This window comes from Ceratotherium simum, chromosome 31, assembly GCF_057802395.1.
Source record: "Ceratotherium simum simum isolate JZ-2026a chromosome 31, ASM5780239v1, whole genome shotgun sequence".
Classification (NCBI taxonomy): Eukaryota; Metazoa; Chordata; class Mammalia; order Perissodactyla; family Rhinocerotidae; genus Ceratotherium; species Ceratotherium simum.
In genome coordinates, this window is record NC_141930.1 from 13,405,588 (window position 1) to 13,428,234 (window position 22,647).

Below are 22,647 nucleotides of genomic sequence, written 5' to 3' on the forward strand. Positions count from 1 at the left end.
GAAAAATAGCCCACCTTGGCCTTATTGTTGAATTTGGAAAATCTTATCAAAAAGGTAATCATACTTACTCATAAAACAGAACACGTCAGCTTTGTTTTAAAGCTTTCCAGATGTCAGCTTATGTTTTTCTGCTTAGCTGCTTTAGTTCCAAAAGATCTTCATTGATCATGTTCTCCTTATAACCCCAAGTTACCATGAAATGTGGACTCTTGTTATTTCTTAGCATCAACTAATTCTCGGAGGATTATAAGGTCAGACCAACGTCCTGATGTGACCTGCAAAGCCAAACAAAAAGACCAGAGACTAAACAAAGACTTGCTTGGAATTGGATGAGCTCACTGAAACACTTCCATTTTTAGAAACCAGGCTGAATTGTGGGCCTCAGGTATGAAGCTCCACAGTCCTTCTGTGTGGTGCTCACCAGCATACTTGGGTCAGCGTGTTTGTGAGGTGTAGTCCAAGAGGCAAGAGAGGTGTTGATTTAGATATCTGTGTGCTTCAGAGGGGCCTTCCTGGATGCAGGATGGAGGCGCTATTAATGAAAAACAACAAATCTGAAATTCAGTTCATCTCCTGGTTTTAGAAGAGGAGGACTCAGCTGACACACCAAAATTGAGCTGTCAGATACCAGTGTTGGGTTCTTGAAAAAAAGCCTCTGTCAGCTTAAATTTGTGATGTTCCACATTATTAGTTAGTACACATTGAAAATTAGGCCAGTCACTGTTCCCCTACTGTTGTGTTTGTATACATCATATTTTATGTTGCATTTGAGGTTCTTCTCTAGCAGACAATAACTTATTCAGGTGTAGAAGTCATTGACGTGTGAATACCTGTTCCTTATTTTTACTTACTTGAAGTTGAGTAAGGTCATTTCTGCATTGGACTGCAAATATTCTGTTACCAATTAAGGCAGGGGTGCATATAGTTTGAAAAATCAATTGAGCAGAGAGAATAAGGTTTAAAAAACAAAGAGACCTAACCAAAATAGGCATTTGAATGGACAACTCATCTCAGATACAAAAGGGCTGAGGAATTTACCTATGATTCAGGGCTAGAATTTTCTTTAGAAACACATCTTTATCCGATTCAGTGTACAAATGAATAATTGAGCCTCAAAGTTCAATATCATAAAACAGACATGATTGTTCCTGAAAAAGATAAAAAGTATCTTTTTATGTGATCATAAAAATACTTCAAAGAGCCAACTGGAATCCATTAATAATATAATCTGTCTGTTTCCTGGGATCAATATTAAACATATACAACTTCGTTTCATAAATGATTGCCTTCCACAGATAGGAGTGCAGATCTGTGGTTCCTGAAGCATTTTCCTTAAGGTGATAGAGAATTGAACAATATAGCTTAAGACTGCTATTGAGTATTGGCTCCAGAAAATAAGCTTATAGGAAATAAATTAGCATAATGTTTAGATATGTCCAGTAAACTGATGACTCTGTAATTTTGGGAGGAATAGAGGAATATCTTTTTTACAAAACTATAGACTACATTGTGGTTCCGTTCAGCTGGAATGGAACAATTGTAATCCTGTACAATTATAAGGATTATAAGGGGATAAGAACAGAAAATTAGATTAGTATTAACAAACTCCTTTTCTGTCTACCTTTTAGCTGTCCATAGATTTACCTATGTTAGTTGTGAACCTTTTTATTTGTGCTACCTTTTAGGGTTACAAAACCACTTTCTAAATTCCTGAGTCCAAACTTTTACTCAGTGTTAAAGTCTTTGCCCTATATTTCCTTCTGGATAACAATTGTATTGTCTACTCTGAAATCTTTCTTCAATCAGTTCATCAGAGGAAAACTTTAATTCCCTAACTGTTGAGAGACAAACCTAACTGTAAGGATTTATTTTTGTCTTTTTTGGAGGTAGCATCCCACTTCATATCTACTGACATATTACTATGTTCCTTTTCTTCTAGTCTTCTGTCCCTGGGAATATCCAGGGGAGATGGTTTCCAATATAATGTGATGGTTCTCATACTCTGGGAAAAACTAAATGACCTTCTAATATAGTTCTCTCTCATTCACGTTTCCCAGAAGCCCAGTGAAGTTAGCTGTGGTAGGTGTCACCTCTTTGGAAGTGGTAATTTGTATATTATATTTGAAGGTATAATTTTAGTAGGGGCTTCTGCAGTTCCAGAAAAAATGTAAATGGTTAATATGACATTTTTTTTATCAGGCCATCATCTTGCCACAAATACTTTAGCCAGGGGGTTAAATATATTCCGTGCTTTTACCACCTTTTATAGACCTGTATTTGTCTTGATCCAAGATGGGTTTACTTTGACTTTTTTTCGTAAACTAGTCCTAGTATCAAATAATCCTTTTCATCTAGCTAGGAAACTGTCTTCCTTCTGCTAACAAATGAGTTTTTTGCTTCTTAGTGATGGCTTTCTTATTTAGGGAAAGAGTGGCCACCATGGCTTTGGCTCATACCTGGCTCCATGCTTAATATTTGCTCACAGACTCTTGATTACATATAGCCATCATGGATTTGTAATGTTTAAGTCTCCATGGTCCAGCTATCAGAGATAACTGAACACTATCTTCAGAACTTATTTAGTAAGTTTATTTTTCCAAAGATGGAAGTATTCAAGGCAGGTAGTATCATATTAGTCCTAAATTTCTTTTAAGATCTGAGATGGAGATTGGGATAGGGAGAATAGCTTCATATGTATCTCCTATAATCATTTTGGTGGTTGGTAGCACATAGTACAGCAGCCTTCTATACTGAAGAACTTCCAGAGTGAACAACCTGATAAAGATACATTTAAGATGCCACCTATCAAAGATGATGTGTCTTGGGAGGTAAAAGCTTACTGGTGGTTAACTAGATAACACTATGTTCAAGTTAAATTTCATCTGTCACTTTTCTTATTGCATACATTGTCTCGTGGTATGATACTCAAGTTTATCGCCGGTAGTTGACATATTAGGTAGAGTTTAGTGCCACCTCTTAGCTTAGAGATTTAAGTGTGATTAGTTTTAGTATTGATTTCAAGGACCCTAGTGTTACAAAATACTTTACTAGAGAAGTGATGTTTTAAGGAAGCCTCTTCATATTTTTACGTTTGTTCTGCATCTGTGACAAATATATCCTCTTTATTCCAAGTTCCACAGTAACTTAAGAAACAGATACTTTCATCTGACACTTAGAGGCTATAAACTATCCACTTGGTTTCTTCTTAAAGATATTCTTATTTATTTATTTAAAAGATTGTAATAATTTAGATATGATTTATTTAAAAAATCTAGTCTGTTTCACCCTTTAGATTACCCTTACGGTATAGGATTGTGAAATATTCCGTTAGTTTGCCCAGCTTAGACGACAAAATTACAGCTTTTTAGCTCTCATTGAGTCTTTTGTGTGTGTGTGTGTGACGAAGATCAGCCCTGAGCTAATCCTTTTTTTTTTTTTTTTTGCGGAGGAAGACTGGCCCTGAGCTAACACCTACGTCCAATCCTCCTCCTTTTTTCCCCTTTTTCTCCCCAAAGCCCCAGTAGATAGTTGTATGTCATAGTTGCACATCCTTCTGGTTGCTGTATGTGGGAAGCCACTTCAGCATGGCCAGACAAGCAGTGCGTCGGTGCTTGGGATCCGAACCTGGGCCACCAGTAGTGGAGCACGCACTTGACCGCTAAGCCACAGGGCCGGCCCCTCATTGAGTCTTTATGAATGGGAGTTTTGTAAGCAGTATATCGATCCTAACATGGGATGGTTTATAAAACATTTTGGCCAATTTTTCAGAATTTTCTCCTCGAGAGCTTTTACTGGTCTTGGGTAGTGGCCACTAGTCTAGCTTCTTTCTAAAGCTTCTTTCTGAAGAATAACCAGTCCTCAAAATAAATATTCAGATATGTTTTGTGAAACAAATTTTGTAAAATAAGTCATGAACCCAAAAAATTGTTACATAAATATAATATGTTGAGGCTACCAGAAGGCATTACTAAATAATGCTGTAGGATTGTGTGTGTGTGTGTGTGTGTGTGTGTGTGTGAGTGTGAGGAAGATCAGCCCTGAGCTAACAGCTGTAGGGTTTTTTTAATTACCTCCTTTGCATATGTATCTGTACTTGCTGAAAACTTATTTTCTATGGAGAAATTAATAACTAACTTTATTCATTGATTTGGAGATTGTACCTCATTTGTTATTTCCTCTGTAAACTAAAGACATGACTTGTATTATTCCGTGTTAAATAGCATGACAGTGTTGGGCAAGAGTTCACTTCCTGTCTTGTTACAATTTTAAATTGTTGCCCATAAAAGAGTTCTCTTAAGACTGATAAATCCTGAATATGTGCTAATATATATCAGTTTATTATTTTAAATAGAACTAACATACTAATAATATGTCATTTTAAGATTTGTGTGAACTACCGTTTCTCTGAAAGAGTAGAACTTGAGTTGTTTGTCACTATATAATTAAATACAACTTGCACCTTTTATTTGCAGGGATTGGGGGAGGCAAGTCAGACATGTAAACCATGTTCTTCTTGCTACTTGAAATTATTTCTATGTTAGACTAACTTATAGATTTTACTTATGCATGCTTGACTTTTTTAATTATCTTTTTTCTCCTTTTCTTAAAGATGATACTTGTTGATGCCACTGTTATCATCCTCCTAGCAGAAGATAGTCCTACTGAGAAAATGAGCACTTTGATCATTCAGTCTTTGAACTTTAACCTTTGACTGGAAGTGACCTATAGGCAATGAAGACTACTTCCTTTTACTGCATTTTTACTCGTGTGCATTCTGGGCGCATGTTGATCGCTGGTTCAGTCCAGACAACTGACATGCTTTTATTAGTCATACAGTATTAATGCAGGTGTCAGGAAATGTCAAATATAATTCCATTTTTTATTTTTATTTTTTTAAGCTTTTGGAAAAGTTCCAGGTCCTCATGTATTGTGCAATAACAATGACTTCTTGGCGGTTTTGGGACGTTCATTGCCGGCAATGGACGTTGTAACAGGAAAAATTTTCATTAACTCCTGCCACCCAGTGATTAATGCATGATAGGGCCTATGAAATGAACTTATCGGTTACAGTGGGATTATAAATAAAGTGAGGGAGCCAACATTACTTTGAAAGTCACCCCAACCATTTATATTTGGATTCTATGCACTGTGAGCCTAAGGTTAACAGCATGAATTAACATGCATCTTTAAAGGACTGTAATGAAAGATCATTGCATATTTATTGAATTGTTTATATCTGCTGTCAAATTGTTTTGACATGGAAGGTTTTCAAGTAACATTGGCAGAGAGGTACAATATGTTATCCCTATGGTGAAAATAAATTCATTTATTGTATATAGTTCCTCAGTCTCTGAAGTCCTCTGAAGGTCTGAATAATATAGGGTATGAATGGTTTAATCACGGCTTTATTTTGGAAGTAAGAAAAATGGCAGTAATGATTAAACTGCTGCAGTCCATGATTTGGGCTTGTTATTTGTACATTAATGATTTTTCCAAGTAGATTACACTCTGTTACTTCCTGCTAGCCATCAGCATGAGCCCTACTGCCTAAACACTATTTTGTTTATTTATGTTTGGAAAATCCATAAACATTTTTGTTTGCTATTTTGTTTCTTTTATGTTTTAAGTCAAGTTTGAATGTTAGAATACTTTAATTGAAAAACTTTTGTCAAGTTTTTTCTTGTAAATTTTCTTTACCTGTAAGTATCATCTTGTCCTTCAATTCCTGTACCCTAAAATAAGAAATACATTTTTGACAGAGGCTTAATGTTTTAACAAAAGAGTGTGGACATTTTTATTTTAAAATTTAAGCAAAAGTACACTATGGAATGGTATGTTTGCTTACTTGTCTCACACAACCATACAGTTTTGCCTGGAGGGATTTGTTTTGTTCTGTTTTCTTGTTTAAAAGACTTTGCTTACAGCTAGATAAAATTTTTCTAAAGAAAAAAAATGTTGAAATGTCCAGTTCTCAGTACCGTGTAGTTAATGATACTGCAACTAGGTTCTCTTTTTAAAAAGCAATTAATGTATTTTATAAATTACCTTTTCACATATGCAAAATCTGTTTCTACTACAATGTTATTTTTACTAATGCCTGTTGTTGCACTCTTTTTGACATATCCTGCAGTGAATATATGAATCAGTTTGGGCTTAAAAATAAAAGCCAGTTGGCTGAAAGGTTTGAAATATGTACCCCAGCAAAACTATCCAATCAGTAATTGGCAAAGAATATTTTAAAAATTGTTTTTATCTCTGTATAGATGACATTTTGTAGCTTTGTACATGTTGTTAATTAAGGGCATATAATTTTACACTCTAAAAGTATAATTGCTGAACTCAGGGGTGGGTAGACTTCAAAAATATGTCTGCTGCAGAAATAACTTGAAAAAAAATTTAAACTATGGCCAGCCACCAAATTGTGGACACTGTTTATACTGCTAGTTAGCAACTACCACTTTTTAAAATTAAAAACATTTTTGTTCTATCTTGACTAGATATACATACATAAGTTCTCACAGTATTCTCTATCAGTCTTATTAGTTGGCCTGTTTAACCAAGACAGAAAATGTTTTTTGGAATGCTTTGAATTACTCTTAGTTTTTAACTGCTTTTTAATATGAAAATTGCAGAATATGAAAATTGCAGCTGTAAATTATGTATTTTTCATATTTTACATAACTGCTCTAAACTACTGATTGACTTGATCATTTTCTGAGGTGAGTGGGGAATCTCTCTCCATACTGCTGGTCCTCTTATCCTTTTATAAAGAAATGACCTGTGACATTTATTCACCAAAGGAATTAATATACTAGGTCAAAGATTAACAATGCTATACTGTAGATTAATAGGTCATATATAGCCTCAATTGAGTTTTTTGTACAAATAACAGTGTTTTAACATACCTCTCTCTCTGCATAGAGATACCATAAAATAAATTAAAATGAAGCAGAGGAAAGTAAAGGAAAACCAAATAATTTCAGTACATTTTATGGTTTAATGAGAAGAGAATAACATGAAATATCCTAAAATATAAAAATACTAACCATTCAAAATTTGCAATCAGATAACACCTTATTCATTACTCCCTTCAACTTAGATATCTTTGAAAACTCCTTTGCACTTAGATTTAATAAGTTCATTTTAAATGTAAGTTACATTATTAAAAGACATAAGACGTTTACCTGAATCTTTGCTCTAGAGAGAGCAATTAATGGCTTTGTAATAATTAAAAGAATTTTTCTCTGTAATGTGTTGTTGAATGACAACCCGAATACCAAGAAAATGTACATAGGAACACGCCACTTCCCTCTTCCCTGCATTCCCTCTATGGGCTCTGTCTGCTGCATAGGCCTACAAATTACACTTTCACATTTAGAGAATATGTACTTGCTTCTTTTTTATTTATTTATTTATTTATTTTAAGGCCATTCTGTTTGCCAAATTCTTTTAAGACAGTGATACATTCAGTTCCTTATTTTGCATGCTTAGATCATGAACTTGGTGCCCTTTCAAAAAAATATATTACGTCAAGTAGGTATTAATGCCATAGATTTTAAAGAGAAATGGTTTTCAGTTTTTTAAAATAAATTTTTAAAAATAAATTTTATGGCCGTTCTCCTAAGAAATTTAATATTCACCTCTAAAGGACTTACTTGTAATGTGTAAATTCCTCCTTTTAGCTAGCAGGGAAATAATGCTTTTTTTAATCCCCAGAAGAAAATGCTAAAAATAGCTTTTATAAGGCTGTTCATCTGAGAAAGATCTTAATCCTTATTGTTTTGACTATTTAAATATTTGGTATAAAGTCACTAGAATAGTTTATTACTTTTTCCCTTCTGAAGTTTTAAATGTATACAAATATATATATATCATTAGATTCCTGTGGTGGATAATAGTTTCTTCAGATTCGGAAACAGGTATCTAGTGACTGCTTAATTGTTCCCAGATTGCATCAAAGATGATTTGACAAATAACGGAAATGAGTAGTGATAAGAAAATGGTATGTAACCCCATATTACTTGTTTCTGGTAATCAAGTCTTATTTTTTAAAAAGCCGTTGTTTTTGAGATTTTGAGAATTGAGGTATTTAAAACTTGTTAAAGCTTCTTCCTAAAAAATAGAAGAGGAGGTACTGTGTGTTCAAATTTTTTTTTTAAATAAAGAATTCAGTGTCACTAGTTCTAAGCCTTTATGGTTACTGCTGCTTATATTTTCTCGATCTCAATTTTATATAGTTTTTTGTATATATTTTAGCTGAATGCTTAAGATTTGTAATTGTGTATCTAAATTGGTTTTCAAAAAGAACTGAGGCTTTACCATATGTTTCTCTTTTGAGGATTCATTGTGATAATTATCAAAATCAGCTAGTGCACTGTTCTGTGTTTGCGCTAATGCCTTTGCATGATTAAGAGCTGTGAAGAAGGTGTCTTTTAATCTGCACCAACTGGCCCTAATCGGTTTTGCAGTCATTTCTTTGGTTTTTTGTTTGTTTTTTACCCCTCTGTTATTTTTCTTCCTGTCTCCTTACAGATGTCCATTGTATTAGTTCAGCAGTTTCCCTTTCTGACTTCTAAGTTGTTCTTCCTTCTTTCTTTCCTTCTTCCTTTCCCTTCCTTTTCTTGAGGTTAGAGAATCTAGAGAAGGGAAATTATTAAAATTACATCAGAAATTTTTTTTAAAATAAAAAGACCCCTTCCTACAAATAACATAGAATTTCTGATATTTAACTTGAGTTCATCAGTAGATGGCTAAATCTGTTGAATAATTGACTACTTGATAAATGAGCTAATTATACTTCAGTTCTTAAATACTAATATTAAAGGAATTTTGTTTGCTTTTTGGATGGTGACTCTCCCAAAACCTAATTATTGCCCAAATGAATTAAATTACTTGCTTTGGTAAAAGTGTTTTTTCATTTAAGTTTCGAAGCCATTTTGAGATTTGAAACAATTTTTTAAAAATAATAATTTGTGGGAGACTTTTGCTTTCTCAGCATAAATTGTGCATTAACTTAAAGATAGGCTTATATACGTCATCGTTAGAGGCCGACTGAATCTAAACATGTGCTTCAAACTTAGATCTCTACCTTTGGAGTTGAAGTTCTGGTTTTGGCTATGGTCCTGAGGTGTTTATTGTGATTTTAATTCTCAAATGTTAGTATTGGGACTTATGTTTGGGGATAAATCTCCAGAATGATTACATAAATATCTTTTTTTTATGAAAAACTTTTTGTTGATATGAAATATGTGGAAGGGACGCCTGAATAGAAGCTGATGTACCGTCACGTACCTAAAGAACCCCAGTGTCGCAAGTGAAGTGCAGTTGACTAGGAAGAGGAGAAGCAGTTCTTGTTCTATTTCTTTGTACATGCACTGTCAGGGCTTTGAGAAAAGTTTGCTCCTGCAGTACTTCTGAGCTGTCTTCTCAAAGGCAAAAGCGTGATTTCAAAACATACTGGGCTTTGGCTTGTTGGTGTGACATCACTTGTCTGATTTCATGGTACATAGAAAGATTGAATACTCCTGCCTCTCTAATTTTAAAGCCTGAAACAAGGCTAGTAAGGAATTTGGTAGATTGTATCAGATTCCATGAAAATGCAAGTCTCTTCATGGTTAACCACAGATTGTTTACATAAATGCAAATTGATTGTCAGGCTTGGGGTGAAATAATTGTTTGAATAGATTATTAGGTTAATTATCTAGTAGCCAATAATTAAGTGCATGTTTAAGTCAAAATGGATTTGCTGTTTTTAGTTGGTCCATTTTCCTCTCATATTCAGAAATACAAATTGTATGTTTTATTAATAGGAATGGAAGCTTGTGCTTAAGAATTTGAATGGGGGGATGTATATATTTTATAAATTCAAGTTGTAAAATATGTAAAGCTACTGCTTTTTAAATAGAATATAAATGTTAAGACAGATAAATCTATATATTATATATTTTTAAATACATGTATCAAATTTTTGTTAGTTGAATATAAATTACATTGTGTGCTTTATGGAATTCAGTAACTTTTAATAAAGCAGTTGTCACTGATTTTTTTCCTGTAGACTTGAATACTAAATTGGATAGATATTAAACCTCTTTGTAGTTTATAATAATGTAAAAATTTATATAGTAGTTCCTCTTCACAAAAGACTGATTTTTAGAGAGTTGTGGAAACAGTAACGTCTATTTTCAAAGCGAGTGCAACAGAATGAAGATTGTCACTAAAGTTACTTGTTTATTTATTTAACAGATCATCTTTACTTGGTAGGGTAGCCTGGTGTATTAGTGGTTTTAATTAAATAAGTCCTGATTAAACACTGGGCATTTTCAGAAAAGATGGAAATTGAGACCTGGGCAACTTGCTTCGAGTTACCATGAGTCTGGTGTTGCTGAACTTCAAGTTGTACCATAAGGACATTCAGTAAAGAATAAGGACATTCTGTTGCTTTCCTGAGTACGCAAACAGATCTACTAACTTACTTAAATGAGTGACTCCTGACGCTATGCGAAGAGAGAAGGAAATAAGCAGAAGAAGGGGTCATTGCATCTCAGTTATTTCTGACAGGAAGAAATTCAATATGCTCCGCTGATATTCTAAGTTTTCTCTTCATAGGGGATCTGCTCGCTCCAGGAGCACGTTACTCCTCACTGGGGCAGCCACACTGCCATAAAACTATCTTATCTCAACAAGCTGTTTCTGCAGCCCTAAACAACTAGATTAGTAGCTGATTAGGTAAATAGAAGATGCATCTTCCTTTGTACTTCGGTGACTCTCTCTTTATTATAATTCTTAAAGTAATTTCTACCTCTCATCGAAGGTATGACTTTTCTCTACCTGCTTAAGCTACTGTGGATAAGTGATTCTGTTGAAGTCCTCCCTATATTCCTTAGTGCTTTGCACACTAATGTAACACATAGCAAAATTAAACATGAACTGGATTGAAGTGTCAGGTGACATAGCTAAGGGTTTTCTGTGCTTGGATAATACGGTCCAAGGCCTCAGTGGTTCTACATCTGTCTTGTTGCGAACCCCTGTCAATAAATCCTTTAAATTGCTTATGAGATTTCTTTTAAATGTTTGCTTAAGGCAAAATATATAAGTGGGGATACCTGTGCGCCCTTTCCAGTTCAGTGGAGTATGGAAATATTTTAACAAGGATAGTTGAAATAAGAAACTAAGGTAGAAAATATCTTCTCTTAGATGTGCCTGGCCTTCAAGGACTTAATGCGGGTAGATATATATCATCAGACACGAACCTAATATGGATGGCTGTGTCCTGCAAAAATGGTGTCCAACTAAACATTAGAAATTTTTTATCTCCACTCTCATCCCCCCCAAAAAGCATGTTTCTCTTACTTTTCCTGTCATAATGGCATTCCTATCCAACTTAGTTATCCAAACGAAGAATTGAACACTATATAGTACCAGTCCTGTGGCATTTTTCAGGTCCTGCTGAGCCTATCTTTAAAACATCTCTGATATCTCTCCCTTCTCTCCAGTCCTCTTGCCATGATAGCCTTTTGTTGCCTGGTCCTGGTCTTCCCAGGCTGCTCTTCAGCCGTTCATACACCTTGTTCCATAAGTAGTAGCAAAACGAGACTACCTGTACTTTGCTGATGTTCTTTCCTGTTCCTAGAATGTTCATCATCTGCTTTTCTACCTGAAAAGTCCAGTTCAAATGTAGTTATAAAGTTATCTTTGTGTCGTCGTCCACCCCCCCCCCCCCCCGCACTGGTCTCCTATCTTAGACTCTAACAGTAGGGATAGTGTCTCAGTCGTGTTTGTGTCCCAGGACGTAGCACACAGTACCTGTCATACAAGCTTTTAATAAATGTTTGTTGAGTTAACTTGATTGTACTTGTATTTTTATAAACCTAGCCTTTTCAAAGAAACTTATTCAGGCGCTAGCAATTTTGAAACATACATCTAAACCACTATCTTTGTGAAATGTTGTTGTAGGACACCCTACCCTTCCTGTCCCAGAGAGTTTGAAAAAATTACTAAGTAAATCGTTGACCATTCTTCATTGGTTTTGCTTTATTTTTTTTTTAAAATGGGGTTTTTTGTCATATCCTTGCCTTATCTCTGTGGTAAATTGCTTGTTTTGCATATAGTCACAAATTAAGAATATAATTGTTTTAAACTAAATGCACCTGAAGAGCCCCAAGATCATAAATGCATACCCAACATGAAGGTTAAAAAGGACCTTAGGGGCCGGCCCAGTGGTGCAAGTGGTTGGGTGCGCACCTCCGCTGTGGTGGCCCGGGGTTTGCTGGTTCGGATCCTGGGCACGCACTGACGCACTGCTTGGCAGGCCATGCTGTGGTGGTGTCCCATGTAAAGTGGAGGAAGATGGGCACGGATGTTAGCCCAGGGCCAGTCTTCCTCAGCAAAAAAGAGGAGGATTGGCAGATGTTAACTCAGGGCCGATCTTCCTCACCAAAAAAAAAAAAAAAGACATTTAGCAAGTACTTAGTATCTCTCCTGTGCCAAGAAAGACAGCAGATAAGAGAAAGCTTGTATCTTCAAAGGGCCTATGTAATAGAGAGAGAAGCAATAGGAAAATAATACAATATTAAAAGTGATAAGCCCCAGGGGTGCAGATAAATGGAAGTTTCTGGTAGAAAGAAGTTGTTTGCAAAAAGTACTTTAAACTTTGTAGATGGGTTCTAGGCAAGTACAAAGGTCACAAGTACAAAAGCCCTAGGACAGGACTTGTATGAAGGTCAGCCTGGAGGATGATGTGGCTGGTTCAGAGTGAGCCAGTGGGGGAGCAGAAGCCAAAGGCCAAATGATATAGGGCCCTGTGAGTCAGGTTGAGATTGAAATTGGTCTCTCAGTTTCCACTGAACAGAGAGATGAGCCTAGCACTCAAAGTTCCTTTTGTCCTCACGGCATTTATCAATTGGGAGGAAATTATGCAACTGAGCCACTGTGTGGGCAGTATCACAGGGAATGTTGCCCAGAAAACAAAGCTGAGGATATGCCCAAAACAGGGAATCTGAGCCACTACGCCAACATCCCACCCATCAAAACTAATTTAAAGCCAGAACCCAGTAGAGCTCCAACCCCGGAGTAAAGGTCACCCAAGGAAAAAGCCCTGATTCATATTTGTACCCTGGAGTGGTCTGGGGAATGTCAAGCTTTGGACTTGGATTAAGGTGAGGTCCCTGATTGGCAGTGTCCTCAGGAGGTGACTGGAAGCAAATCAAAGTCCTCTCTGGAGGAAGCTATTCTCTTTCGAGGCCTCAAATTACCCTGTGAATGATATTTCAATACAGTGACAAGTACACAAAAGTTATCACATTCTAGGAAACAAGGCACCATGATGAAGAGCTAGCAGAAACAACAGACCTAGAAAGCACTGGAGGTGTGAGGTGGGGAGTTACACATCCTGATGTAGTTTACCGGTCTGCATGCCGTGTTGAGCGCTTCTGAAGAACAAGAACCTGCCTCGTTCATCTTTATACTCATTCAAATGTTGAGTACCTGCTGGGTCCCTTATGATCTGGCAGGGAAGACAAATGGGACACTTGGTGTGATGGGGTAATCACGGAGTGGGCATCAAAGCAGAAACAATCACAGCTGTCTAAGGAAGTCCAGGAAAGAATTCCAGGGGAGGTGATGAGGATTTGCCAGGCACCGGTGGGAGAGTGAAGATGAGGGTACACGGTAAGTACAAAAGCCCCGGGTGAGAGAACAGTGTGTTTGGAGCATGGAATTTGGTTGAGGAGGTGAAAAAAATAAGTTGAGAAATAGAACTAGAACTAGAATAGAAAAGACCAGGTTATAGAGTTTTGATTTTATCTCATGGGCAATAGAGACTGATGGGATCAGATTGGCGCTTAAGAAAAGTTACCTTGGCTATCATCTGGAGAGAGTGTTGAAGGGTCACAAAACTGGAGGTGAAAATAAGAGGCCTTATCAGTAATCAAAAGGATGATGATGAGTTGAATGTATTATAAAGTATTGGCATAAAGATAGACATATACATCAATAGAACATAAGGGAGAGTCCAGAAATAGGGACAATGGATTTTCAAAAAAGATGCCAAGGCACTTCCAGGGGGAAGGAATAATCTACTCAACAACTGGTGCTAGAGCATTTGGAAAGCCATCTGCAAAAGTAAAAATCTTACCTCACACCATATACAAAAATTAATCCAAAAGGAATCTAGACCTAAGTTAAGAGTAAAAACTATAAAACTTCTTCAAGAGAACAGGAGAAAATCTGAGATCTTGGACTTTGCAAAGATTTCTTAGCTATGACACAAATTATTAAAATAATTGATAGATTGGACTCATCAAAATTTAAAACAGGCTTTTGAAAAGACTTGAAAAGGCAAGACAATATAGTTGCAAAATATATATCTGATAAGGTACTTGTATTTAGAGTATTTTTTAAACCTCTTAAAATTCAGTAACGAAGTAAAACCCAATTTAAAAATGAGCAAATTTTATGAATTTTTTTTACTTGAACTGATACTTAACTGAAGAAAATGTAGTGGTGGCAAATAAGTACGTGCAAAGCTGCTCAGCGTCATTAGTCATTAGGGGAATACAAATTAAAACCACAAGATACCGCTGCACACCCACAACACTGACCATAATGAGTTTTGGCAAGGATGTGGAGCAATGGGAACTTTCCTACACTACTCAGGGGAATGTAGAATTGTTTAACTGCTTTGGAAAATAGTTCGGCAGCTTCTCGAAAAGTAAAACGTGTACCTACTATACAAATGAGTCATTTCACTCCTAGGTATTTATCCAAGAGGAAAGAAAGCATATGTCCACAGAAAGACTTGTACACAAACATTTGTATCAAGTTTCTTTGTAGAATTCCCAAACTGGAAACATCCCAAATGTCCATCAATAGGTGAATGAATAGCCAAACTTGGGTATATCCATACAATGGAATAATACTCAGCAATAAAAAACGAATGAACTATTGATACATGCAACAACATTGGTAAATTTCTATTATGCTGAGTGAAATTACCCAGGCAAGAAAACGTACGTACTGTCTGGTTTTATTTATATAAAATTCTAAAAACTACAAACTTAGTTATGTGACAGAAATCAGAGAAGTGTTTGCCTGAGGATATGGAGTTGTGGGAAGGGGCACAAACAAACTTTTGGAGGTAATGGATATATTATCTTGATTTTCTTGGTTTCACAGATGTATATGTATATTAAAATTCATTAAATTGCACACTTTAAATATTTGTAATTTTTTGAATATTATACCTCAATTAAACAGAATTAAGAGGCTTTCAGTAATAAAGACAAAGGATGATGATGGCCTGAAATGGACTATGAGAGAGTGGACAAATTCAGTCATAATCAACTTGCCCAAAATCACAGCTTAAAAGTGATGGAGGTGAAATTTAAACCTGAGTCTGACTCCAAAATCCAAGCTCTAAGTCAAGATGCTTGTACTTAAAGTGACCTCCATATTTTCGGCTTGGACAGCTGAGTGGAGAGTGATGACTTTCACCAAAACACAAGGAGGAGAAGCAGATTTGGGAAAGGAGGTATGTTTGTATTCCCCCATAGCACTAAGTATGGTAGCTTATACAGTCATGCACCGCGTAACCGCATTTCAGTTAACGACAGACCACAAAAACGACAGTGGTCCCAAAAGATTAGTACCATATCACCTAGGTGTGTAGTAGGCTATACCATCTAGGTTTGTGTAAGAACGCTCTATGATGTTCACACAACGACAAAATCGCCTAACGATGCGTTTCTCAGAGCTTATCCCGGTTGTTAAACAATGCGTGACTGTAGTCAGTGAGTGGAGATGTGAGCTGAAGTTTTTAGGTGGCAATGGTAGTGAAATATTTAGTGTGATGTAATTTTACTTACCTCGTGAGCTTATTACCTATTGACTCACAGCTGGAAAGGAATTTAATATTTTCTAGTCCAATAACCTAACCAACAAGTTAATTATTTCTCAATGACTTTGAAGTGATCACTCCTAATCACCTTCACTGATGAGAATTAACCTAAGTCGGAGAGAAAATTATTGCCTTTTTGAATAGGTATGATATTAGAAAGTTATTTCTTCCAAACTGGAAGATGCCTCCATACTATCTGTTATGGATTGAATTGTGTCCACCAAAAAGATATGTTGAAATCCTAACTCCCAGTACCTCAGAATGTGATGCTATTTGGAAACAGAGTAATTAGTTAAGGTGAGGTCATGCTGGAGTAGGGTGGACCTTAATTCAATGTGAGTGGTGTCCTTCTAAGAACTGGAGAAGACACAGAGACACAGATGCATGAGGGCAGAACACCATGTAACAATGGAGTGATGCACCTACAAGCCAAGGAACACCAAGGACTGCTGGGAACCACCAGAAGCTGGAAGAGGTTCTTCTTCCAGCAAGGAAGGATTCTTCCCCGGAGCCTTTGGAGAGAGCACGATCCTGCTGACACCTGATCTTGGACTTCTAGCTCCAGAACTGGGAGCCATCCATCTGTAGTTTTAAGCCATCCAGTTTGTGGTACTTCGTTACGGCAGCCCTAAGAAACATACACGTAATCCACGTTTTTTTCTAGTTCTGCCTTCTGGAGACACACAGAGTAAGTCCTACTCCTTTCTCCAGATATTTCCAGATGTTTTGAGAACACATCTCTCTTTCAGGAAAACATCTCCCTCACTACTTTTTTATGTGATCCGTTTTCAAATCCTTTCATTATTCTTTTGTAGGGTCAAGATTTTCAAAGATGCTTTAAAAAAGTGTGGTAACCAAAATTGATTTTACTTCTTCCAATAGTCTGATATATAAAAGAGAATGGAATTTGCTCTCTCATTTAGGTCAGAGATTTTCAAGCTGTTTCTCAGAGTTCCAGGAATTCCTTGGAGCCACCTCAGGGGCACACTTGAATATATTTCATATTGATACTCTGCATCCGTTAGTCTGTGTTAGGAGAAAGGGTTTGCTGTTTAGAACAAGTTTGAAAAACACTGGTGTAGACACTACTTTCAATAACACCTAAGATGGAATTCACTTTTTTTTGGCAACCACATCACACATGATTTTGATTGGTAAAAGCTACATCTTTCATTTTGCTTATATCTGTATAGGTTTTTTAATTTTTTTGGTCCCAAGTAAGGTATCGTACTTATTCCTATAAGGTGTCACGTGGTTTGGTTCTGCCATTCCACTGAGCCTCGTGTTTTTTGTTTTCTTATTCCGTCATGCAGCAGGTTCTCTCTCCCTCCTTTTCAATCTCAGCCCTAAGTGTTTGTTCTGCATCCTTTCCGTGTTTAAAAAAGCAAGCTAAGGACATGAGCCTACAGCATACTATTTAGTGTCTGCAGCCCAGCATGTTATTCAAACATTTAACTACTATCTAATATTTGTCTATCAAAATCAAACTGTTGCCACTCAGGCCATATTTCTATACAGCTTTATCAAAGAAAGGAGATGCTGGTTATTCTGGTGCAACTTGTTCCTGGTAAACTTACGCTGGTTCCAAATGGTCATTCCTTTGGCTTCTATTTGAATAATTGAATTCTACATACTGTTTTGTGATTGCTGATCTGTTGAAATGTACATATTCGAGTCTAAAAAGAAAAAATATCTTGAGTGACTGCAAGGTGAGTGTGGCCATGCGGGGGTGCACTGTTCCCACCTCCCTTCGTGAAATAACTTGCTGGTCAGCTGCTAAGCGAGCAGTTAGCTGGTATCCTCCAACTGTAGCCCTTCAAGATCTGCCTCAGTTTTAGAGCCAAAGCCACACTTTTCCCAAGCAGCCCCAGCCAATAACTGAGCATGGTGGGAGCCCAGTCATTTCTGCCCAATGTGGGGCTTCTCTAATAGGTATTCCTGGCTCTAGATCTTCCCATTAGGCTAGTGAGACTTGGTCAGATCTGCGTCTCAGTCTGATGCTCCCCCTGCCCAAATCTGCTTTCACCTGTCTTTCCCTTCACAGGTTTCAGACCTGCATCGTGGTTTGGTTTTCCCAGCCCGATCCTCCTCCTTTATCTTTCGCAAACATTACATACACCCTTCCCCCAAAAAGTCTTTTGCCCTCCTAACTCCAATGTCTGCTTCCTGGACAACCCAAGTCAACACAGTTGGCAGCAGGTGTGGTCAAGAAGAAGGTGATAAGATGGGGTTTTGAGATCCAATCACTCACTGTCTCCATGACAGTGAGGATCCCATCCCAGGTGGCATGTGGGGCGTGGATAGTCCCTGCCACAGGTGTTAGGTGGCCCAGTTGCTAAAACTTTCATGAGTGGTGATTTGGAAGAATGCTCCATTGGAGGAGACCACCTTGGACAGTACAATGGTTCAAGCCTTTGAAAAATGTGGGGGAACAACGAATACAAAGACAATGGAATTGGCTGATTGTTAATAAATTGTATTGACCTCTGTCTTAGTCTGCTTGGGCTGCCATAACAAAATCCCATAGACTGGGTGGCTAAAAGAACAGAAATTGAGTTCTCAGTTTTGGAGTCTGGGTAAGTCCAAGATCAAGGTGCTGGTAGATTTCATTCTGAGGCCCCTTGTGGCTTGTAGGCAGCTGACTTCTTTGTGTGCTCACAGGGCAACAGAGAGACAGAGAGGGTGCTTCCTCTTCTTATAAGGCACTAATCGCTTCATGAGGGCCCCACTCTCGTGACCTCATCTAAACCTAATTATCTCTGAAAGGTCCCATCTCCAAATGCCATCACACTGGGAGTTAGGGCTTCAAAATGTGAATTGCAGGGGAAGGGGGACACAATTCAGTCCATAGCATCCCCTATAGAGGGATAATGCAACGTTGAGGGCAGTTAACAAGCAATTGAAAACTGAGTCTGCACACCAGAGGGCCTCTTTGTTAACTGGGAAAGACAGTTTTACCTCCTGCATTGGGAGAGTAGGAAAAGCCTAAGACTAAAGTCAGAATTTAAAAGAGACTTGAGCTTCAAAGATACTTGAATGCTCATCTGAGGCAGTTCTGTTAGGCCAAGATCAGGGCCCCAGCTGGGAAAACTTGAGACCCTGTTACACGGGAGGGAGACATCTGGGTGGATGACTCCAAAGATTTCTGGCTCCCTTGACTCCTCTGAAATTTTAGAGCCTGTAGAGATGGCCCAACCCTCCCTATTAACAACTAGAATATCCTCCACTGCAAGAAAACCCCTCAGGGACACTTCTCAGGATCTGCCCCCACCTCTTCTAGCTGCCAGGCCCATGAGTAGGTTTAAAACACAGCAGAACTTACCCTGGGATGCGCTGAGCCTAATAATGGAGGAAAAGAACCATACTTTTTTTTTTAATTTGATTTTTTCCCAACATTATTGAGATATAATTGACATATAAATTTAAGGTGTAAAATGTGATGATTTGATACGCATATATTGTGAAATGATAATCACAGTAGGGTTAGTTAACACCTCCATCACCTCACATAATTAGCATTGCTTTTTTGTGGTAAGAACATTTAAGATCTACTCTCTTAGCAACTTTCAAGTATATAACACAGTAGTATTAACTATAATCACCATGTTGTACATTAGGTCCCAAAACTTATTCATCTTATAGCTGGAAGTTTGTACCGTTTGACCAACATCTCTCCGTTTCCCTGAACGCCACGCCCCCCCAGCCCCTGGTAACCACCATTCTACTGTCTGTTTCAATGAGTTCAACTTTTTTAGATGCAAATGATACCATACGGCATTTATCTTTCCCTGTCTGACTTATTTCACTTAGTGTGAAATAATGGAAATGGCAAGATTTCCTTCTTTGTTGTGGCTGAATAATATTCCATTTTATGTATATCAGAATTTCTTTATTTATCTATAGATGGACACTTAGGTTGTTTTCATATCTTGGCATTTGTGAGTAATGCTGCAGTGAACATGGGAGTGCAGGTATCTCTTTGAGATCCTGATTTCCTTTCCTTTGGATATATTCCCAGAAATAGGATTGCCGGATCATATGGTAGTTCTATTTTTAATTCTTTGAGAAAACTCCATTCTGTTTTCCATGCTGGCTGTACCAATTTACATTCCCACCAACAGTGCACAAGGGTTCCCTTTTCTCCACATCCTCACCAACACTTTCTCTTGTCTTTTTGATAATAGCCATTCGTACAATGCAAGGTGATATCTCGTTGTGTTTTTGCTTTGCAAGTCCCTGATGATTAGTGATGTTGAGCATCATTTCATGTAGCTGTTGGCCATTTGTATGTCTTCTTTGGAAAAATATCTATTCAGTTTCTCATTCCTAAGTATTCTATTGCATTTGATGCTATTGTGAATGGGATTGTTTTCTTTGTTTCTTTTTCAGATATTTTGTTGTTAGTGTATAGAAACCCAACTGATTTCTGTATGTTGATTTTATATCCTGTAGCTTGAGTGAATTCATTGATTAGTTCTAACAGTTTTTTGGTAGAGTCTTTAGGACTTTCTCATATCATCTGCAAAAAAAAGATAATTTTCCTTCTTCCTTTCCAATTTGGGTGCCCTTTATTCCTTTTTTCTTACCTGGTTGCTCTGGCTAGGATTTCCAGTACTATGTTGAGTAGGAGTGGTGAGAGTGGACACACTTGTCTTGATCCTGATCTTAGAGAAAAAGCTTTCAACCTTTCACCATTGAGTATGATGTTAAGTGTGGGCTTGTCGTATATGATCTTTATTATGTTGAGGTACGTTCCTTCTATACCCAATTTATTGATATTTTTTGATCATGAAAAGTTGTATTTTGTCAAATGCTTTTTATGTATCTATTGAGTTGTTCATATGATTTTTATCTTTCATTCTATTAATGTGGTATATCACATATATTAATTTGCACGTGTTGAAACATCCTTGCATCCCAGGGACAAATCCTACTTGATCATGGTGTACGATCCTTTTAATGTGCTGTTGAATTTGGTTTGCTAATATTTTGTTGAGAATTTTTACATCTATATTCATCAGGAACATTGGCCTGTAGTTTTCTTTCTTGTAGTGTTCTTATCTGGCTTTAGTATCAGGATAATGCTGACCTCATAAAATGAGTTTGGAAGTGTTCCCTCCTCTTCAATTTTTTGGAAGAGTTTGAGAAGGCTTGACATTAATTCATTTTTAAATGTTTAGTAGAATTCACCAGGGAAACCATCTGGTTCTGGGATTTTATTTGTTGGGAGATTTTTGGTTACTGGTTCAATCTCCTTACTCATTATTAGTCTGTTCATATTTTCTATTTCTTCATGATTCAGTCTTGGTAGGTTGTATGTTTCTAGGAATTTATTTTTCTAGTTTTTCCAATTTGTTAGCATATAATTGTTCATAGTAGTCTTTTATGATCCTTTGTATTTCTGTGATATCAGTTGTCATGTTTCCTCTTTCATTTCTGATTTTATTTATTTGAGTCTTCTCTCTTTCTTTCTTAGTCTAGCTAAAGGTGTGTCAAATTTTGTTTATCTTTTAAAAAACCAGCTCTTTGTTTGATTGATCTTTTCTGTTGTTTTTCTGGTCTGTATTTGGTGTCTGCTCTGATCTTTGTTATTTCCTTCCTTTTGCTAACTTTGGGCTTAGTTTGTTTTTATTCTAGTTCCTTGAAGTGTACAGTTAAGTTGTTTGAGATCTTTCTTTTTTCTTAAAGTAGGCATTTATCACTATAAACTTCCCTCTTAGAATTGCTTTTTGCTGTATCCCACAAGGATTGGTATGTGATGTTTCTTTTTTCGTTTTTTTAAAGATATTTTTTATTTCCCTTTTGACTTATTCTTTGATCCGTTGGTTGTTCAGGTGTGTGTGTGTTTAATTTCCAAATATTTGTGGACTTTTCAGTTTTCCTCCTATTATTGATTTCTAGTTTTATACAATTGTGGTAGGAAAAGATACTGGTATTGTTTCATTCTTCTTAAATTTGCTAAGACTTATTTTGTGACCTATCATCGGATCTGTCCTGACGAATGGTCCTTGTGCACTTGAGAAGAATGTGTATTCTGCTGCTGTTAGATAGAATGTTTTGTATACATCTGTTAGGTTCATTTGGTCTAAGGTATGGTTCAAGTCCAATGTTTCCTTATTGATTTTCTGTCTGGATGGTATATCCATTATTGAACGTGGGGTATCGAAGTCTCCTATTATTATTGTATTATCTATTTCCCTCTTCAGATTTGATACTATTTTCTTAATATATTTAGGTTCTCTGATGTCGGGTGCATATATATTTACAGTTATTATATCCTCTTGATGAATTCACCCCTTTATTATTGTACAATGCCCTTCTTTGTCTGTTGTTACAGTTTTTGACTTAAAGTCTATTTTTGTCTGATATCAGTATAGCTGACCCTGATCTCTTCTGGTTTCCGTCTGCATGGAATACCTTTTTTTTTTTTTTTTTTTTTTTTTGGTGAGGAAGATTGGCCCCGAGGTAACATCTTTGCCAATCTTCCTCTATTTTTTATACGGGACACCGCCACAGCATAGCTTGAGGAGCAGTGCGTAGATCTGTGCCCAGGATCCGAACCAGTGAACCCCGGGCCACCAAAGCAGAGTCTGCAAACTTAACCACTATGCCACTGGGCTGGCCCCAGGAATATCTTTTGCTGTCCCTTCATCTTGAGCCTATATGTGTCCTTAAAGCTGAAGTGAGCAGCATATAGTTAGGTCTTTTCTTTTTTTTTTAATTCATCCTGCCACTCTGTCTTTGACTGGAGAATT

The 22,647-nt window shown here is 36.9% G+C and overlaps 2 protein-coding genes across 6 annotated transcripts in view; both read left to right on the forward strand.

Annotated features, from left to right (window-relative positions):
• UBE2W (ubiquitin conjugating enzyme E2 W) overlaps positions 1-22,647 on the forward strand; it is a 120,666-nt gene that overhangs the window by 60,932 nt on the left and 37,087 nt on the right. Inside the window, exon 6 of one of the 5 annotated variants that reach the window (XM_004436289.3) lies at positions 4,610-10,040. The exons of 3 other annotated variants lie outside the window; for them this stretch is intronic. In XM_004436289.3, coding sequence (XP_004436346.1) covers positions 4,610-4,623 — 14 coding nt within the window. In that variant the 3' untranslated portion in view covers positions 4,624-10,040. One more of the 5 variants, XM_087420430.1, reaches the window with a different exon arrangement.
• STAU2 (staufen double-stranded RNA binding protein 2) overlaps positions 1-22,647 on the forward strand; it is a 392,065-nt gene that overhangs the window by 4,417 nt on the left and 365,001 nt on the right. The gene's annotated exons all lie outside the window — the stretch shown is intronic.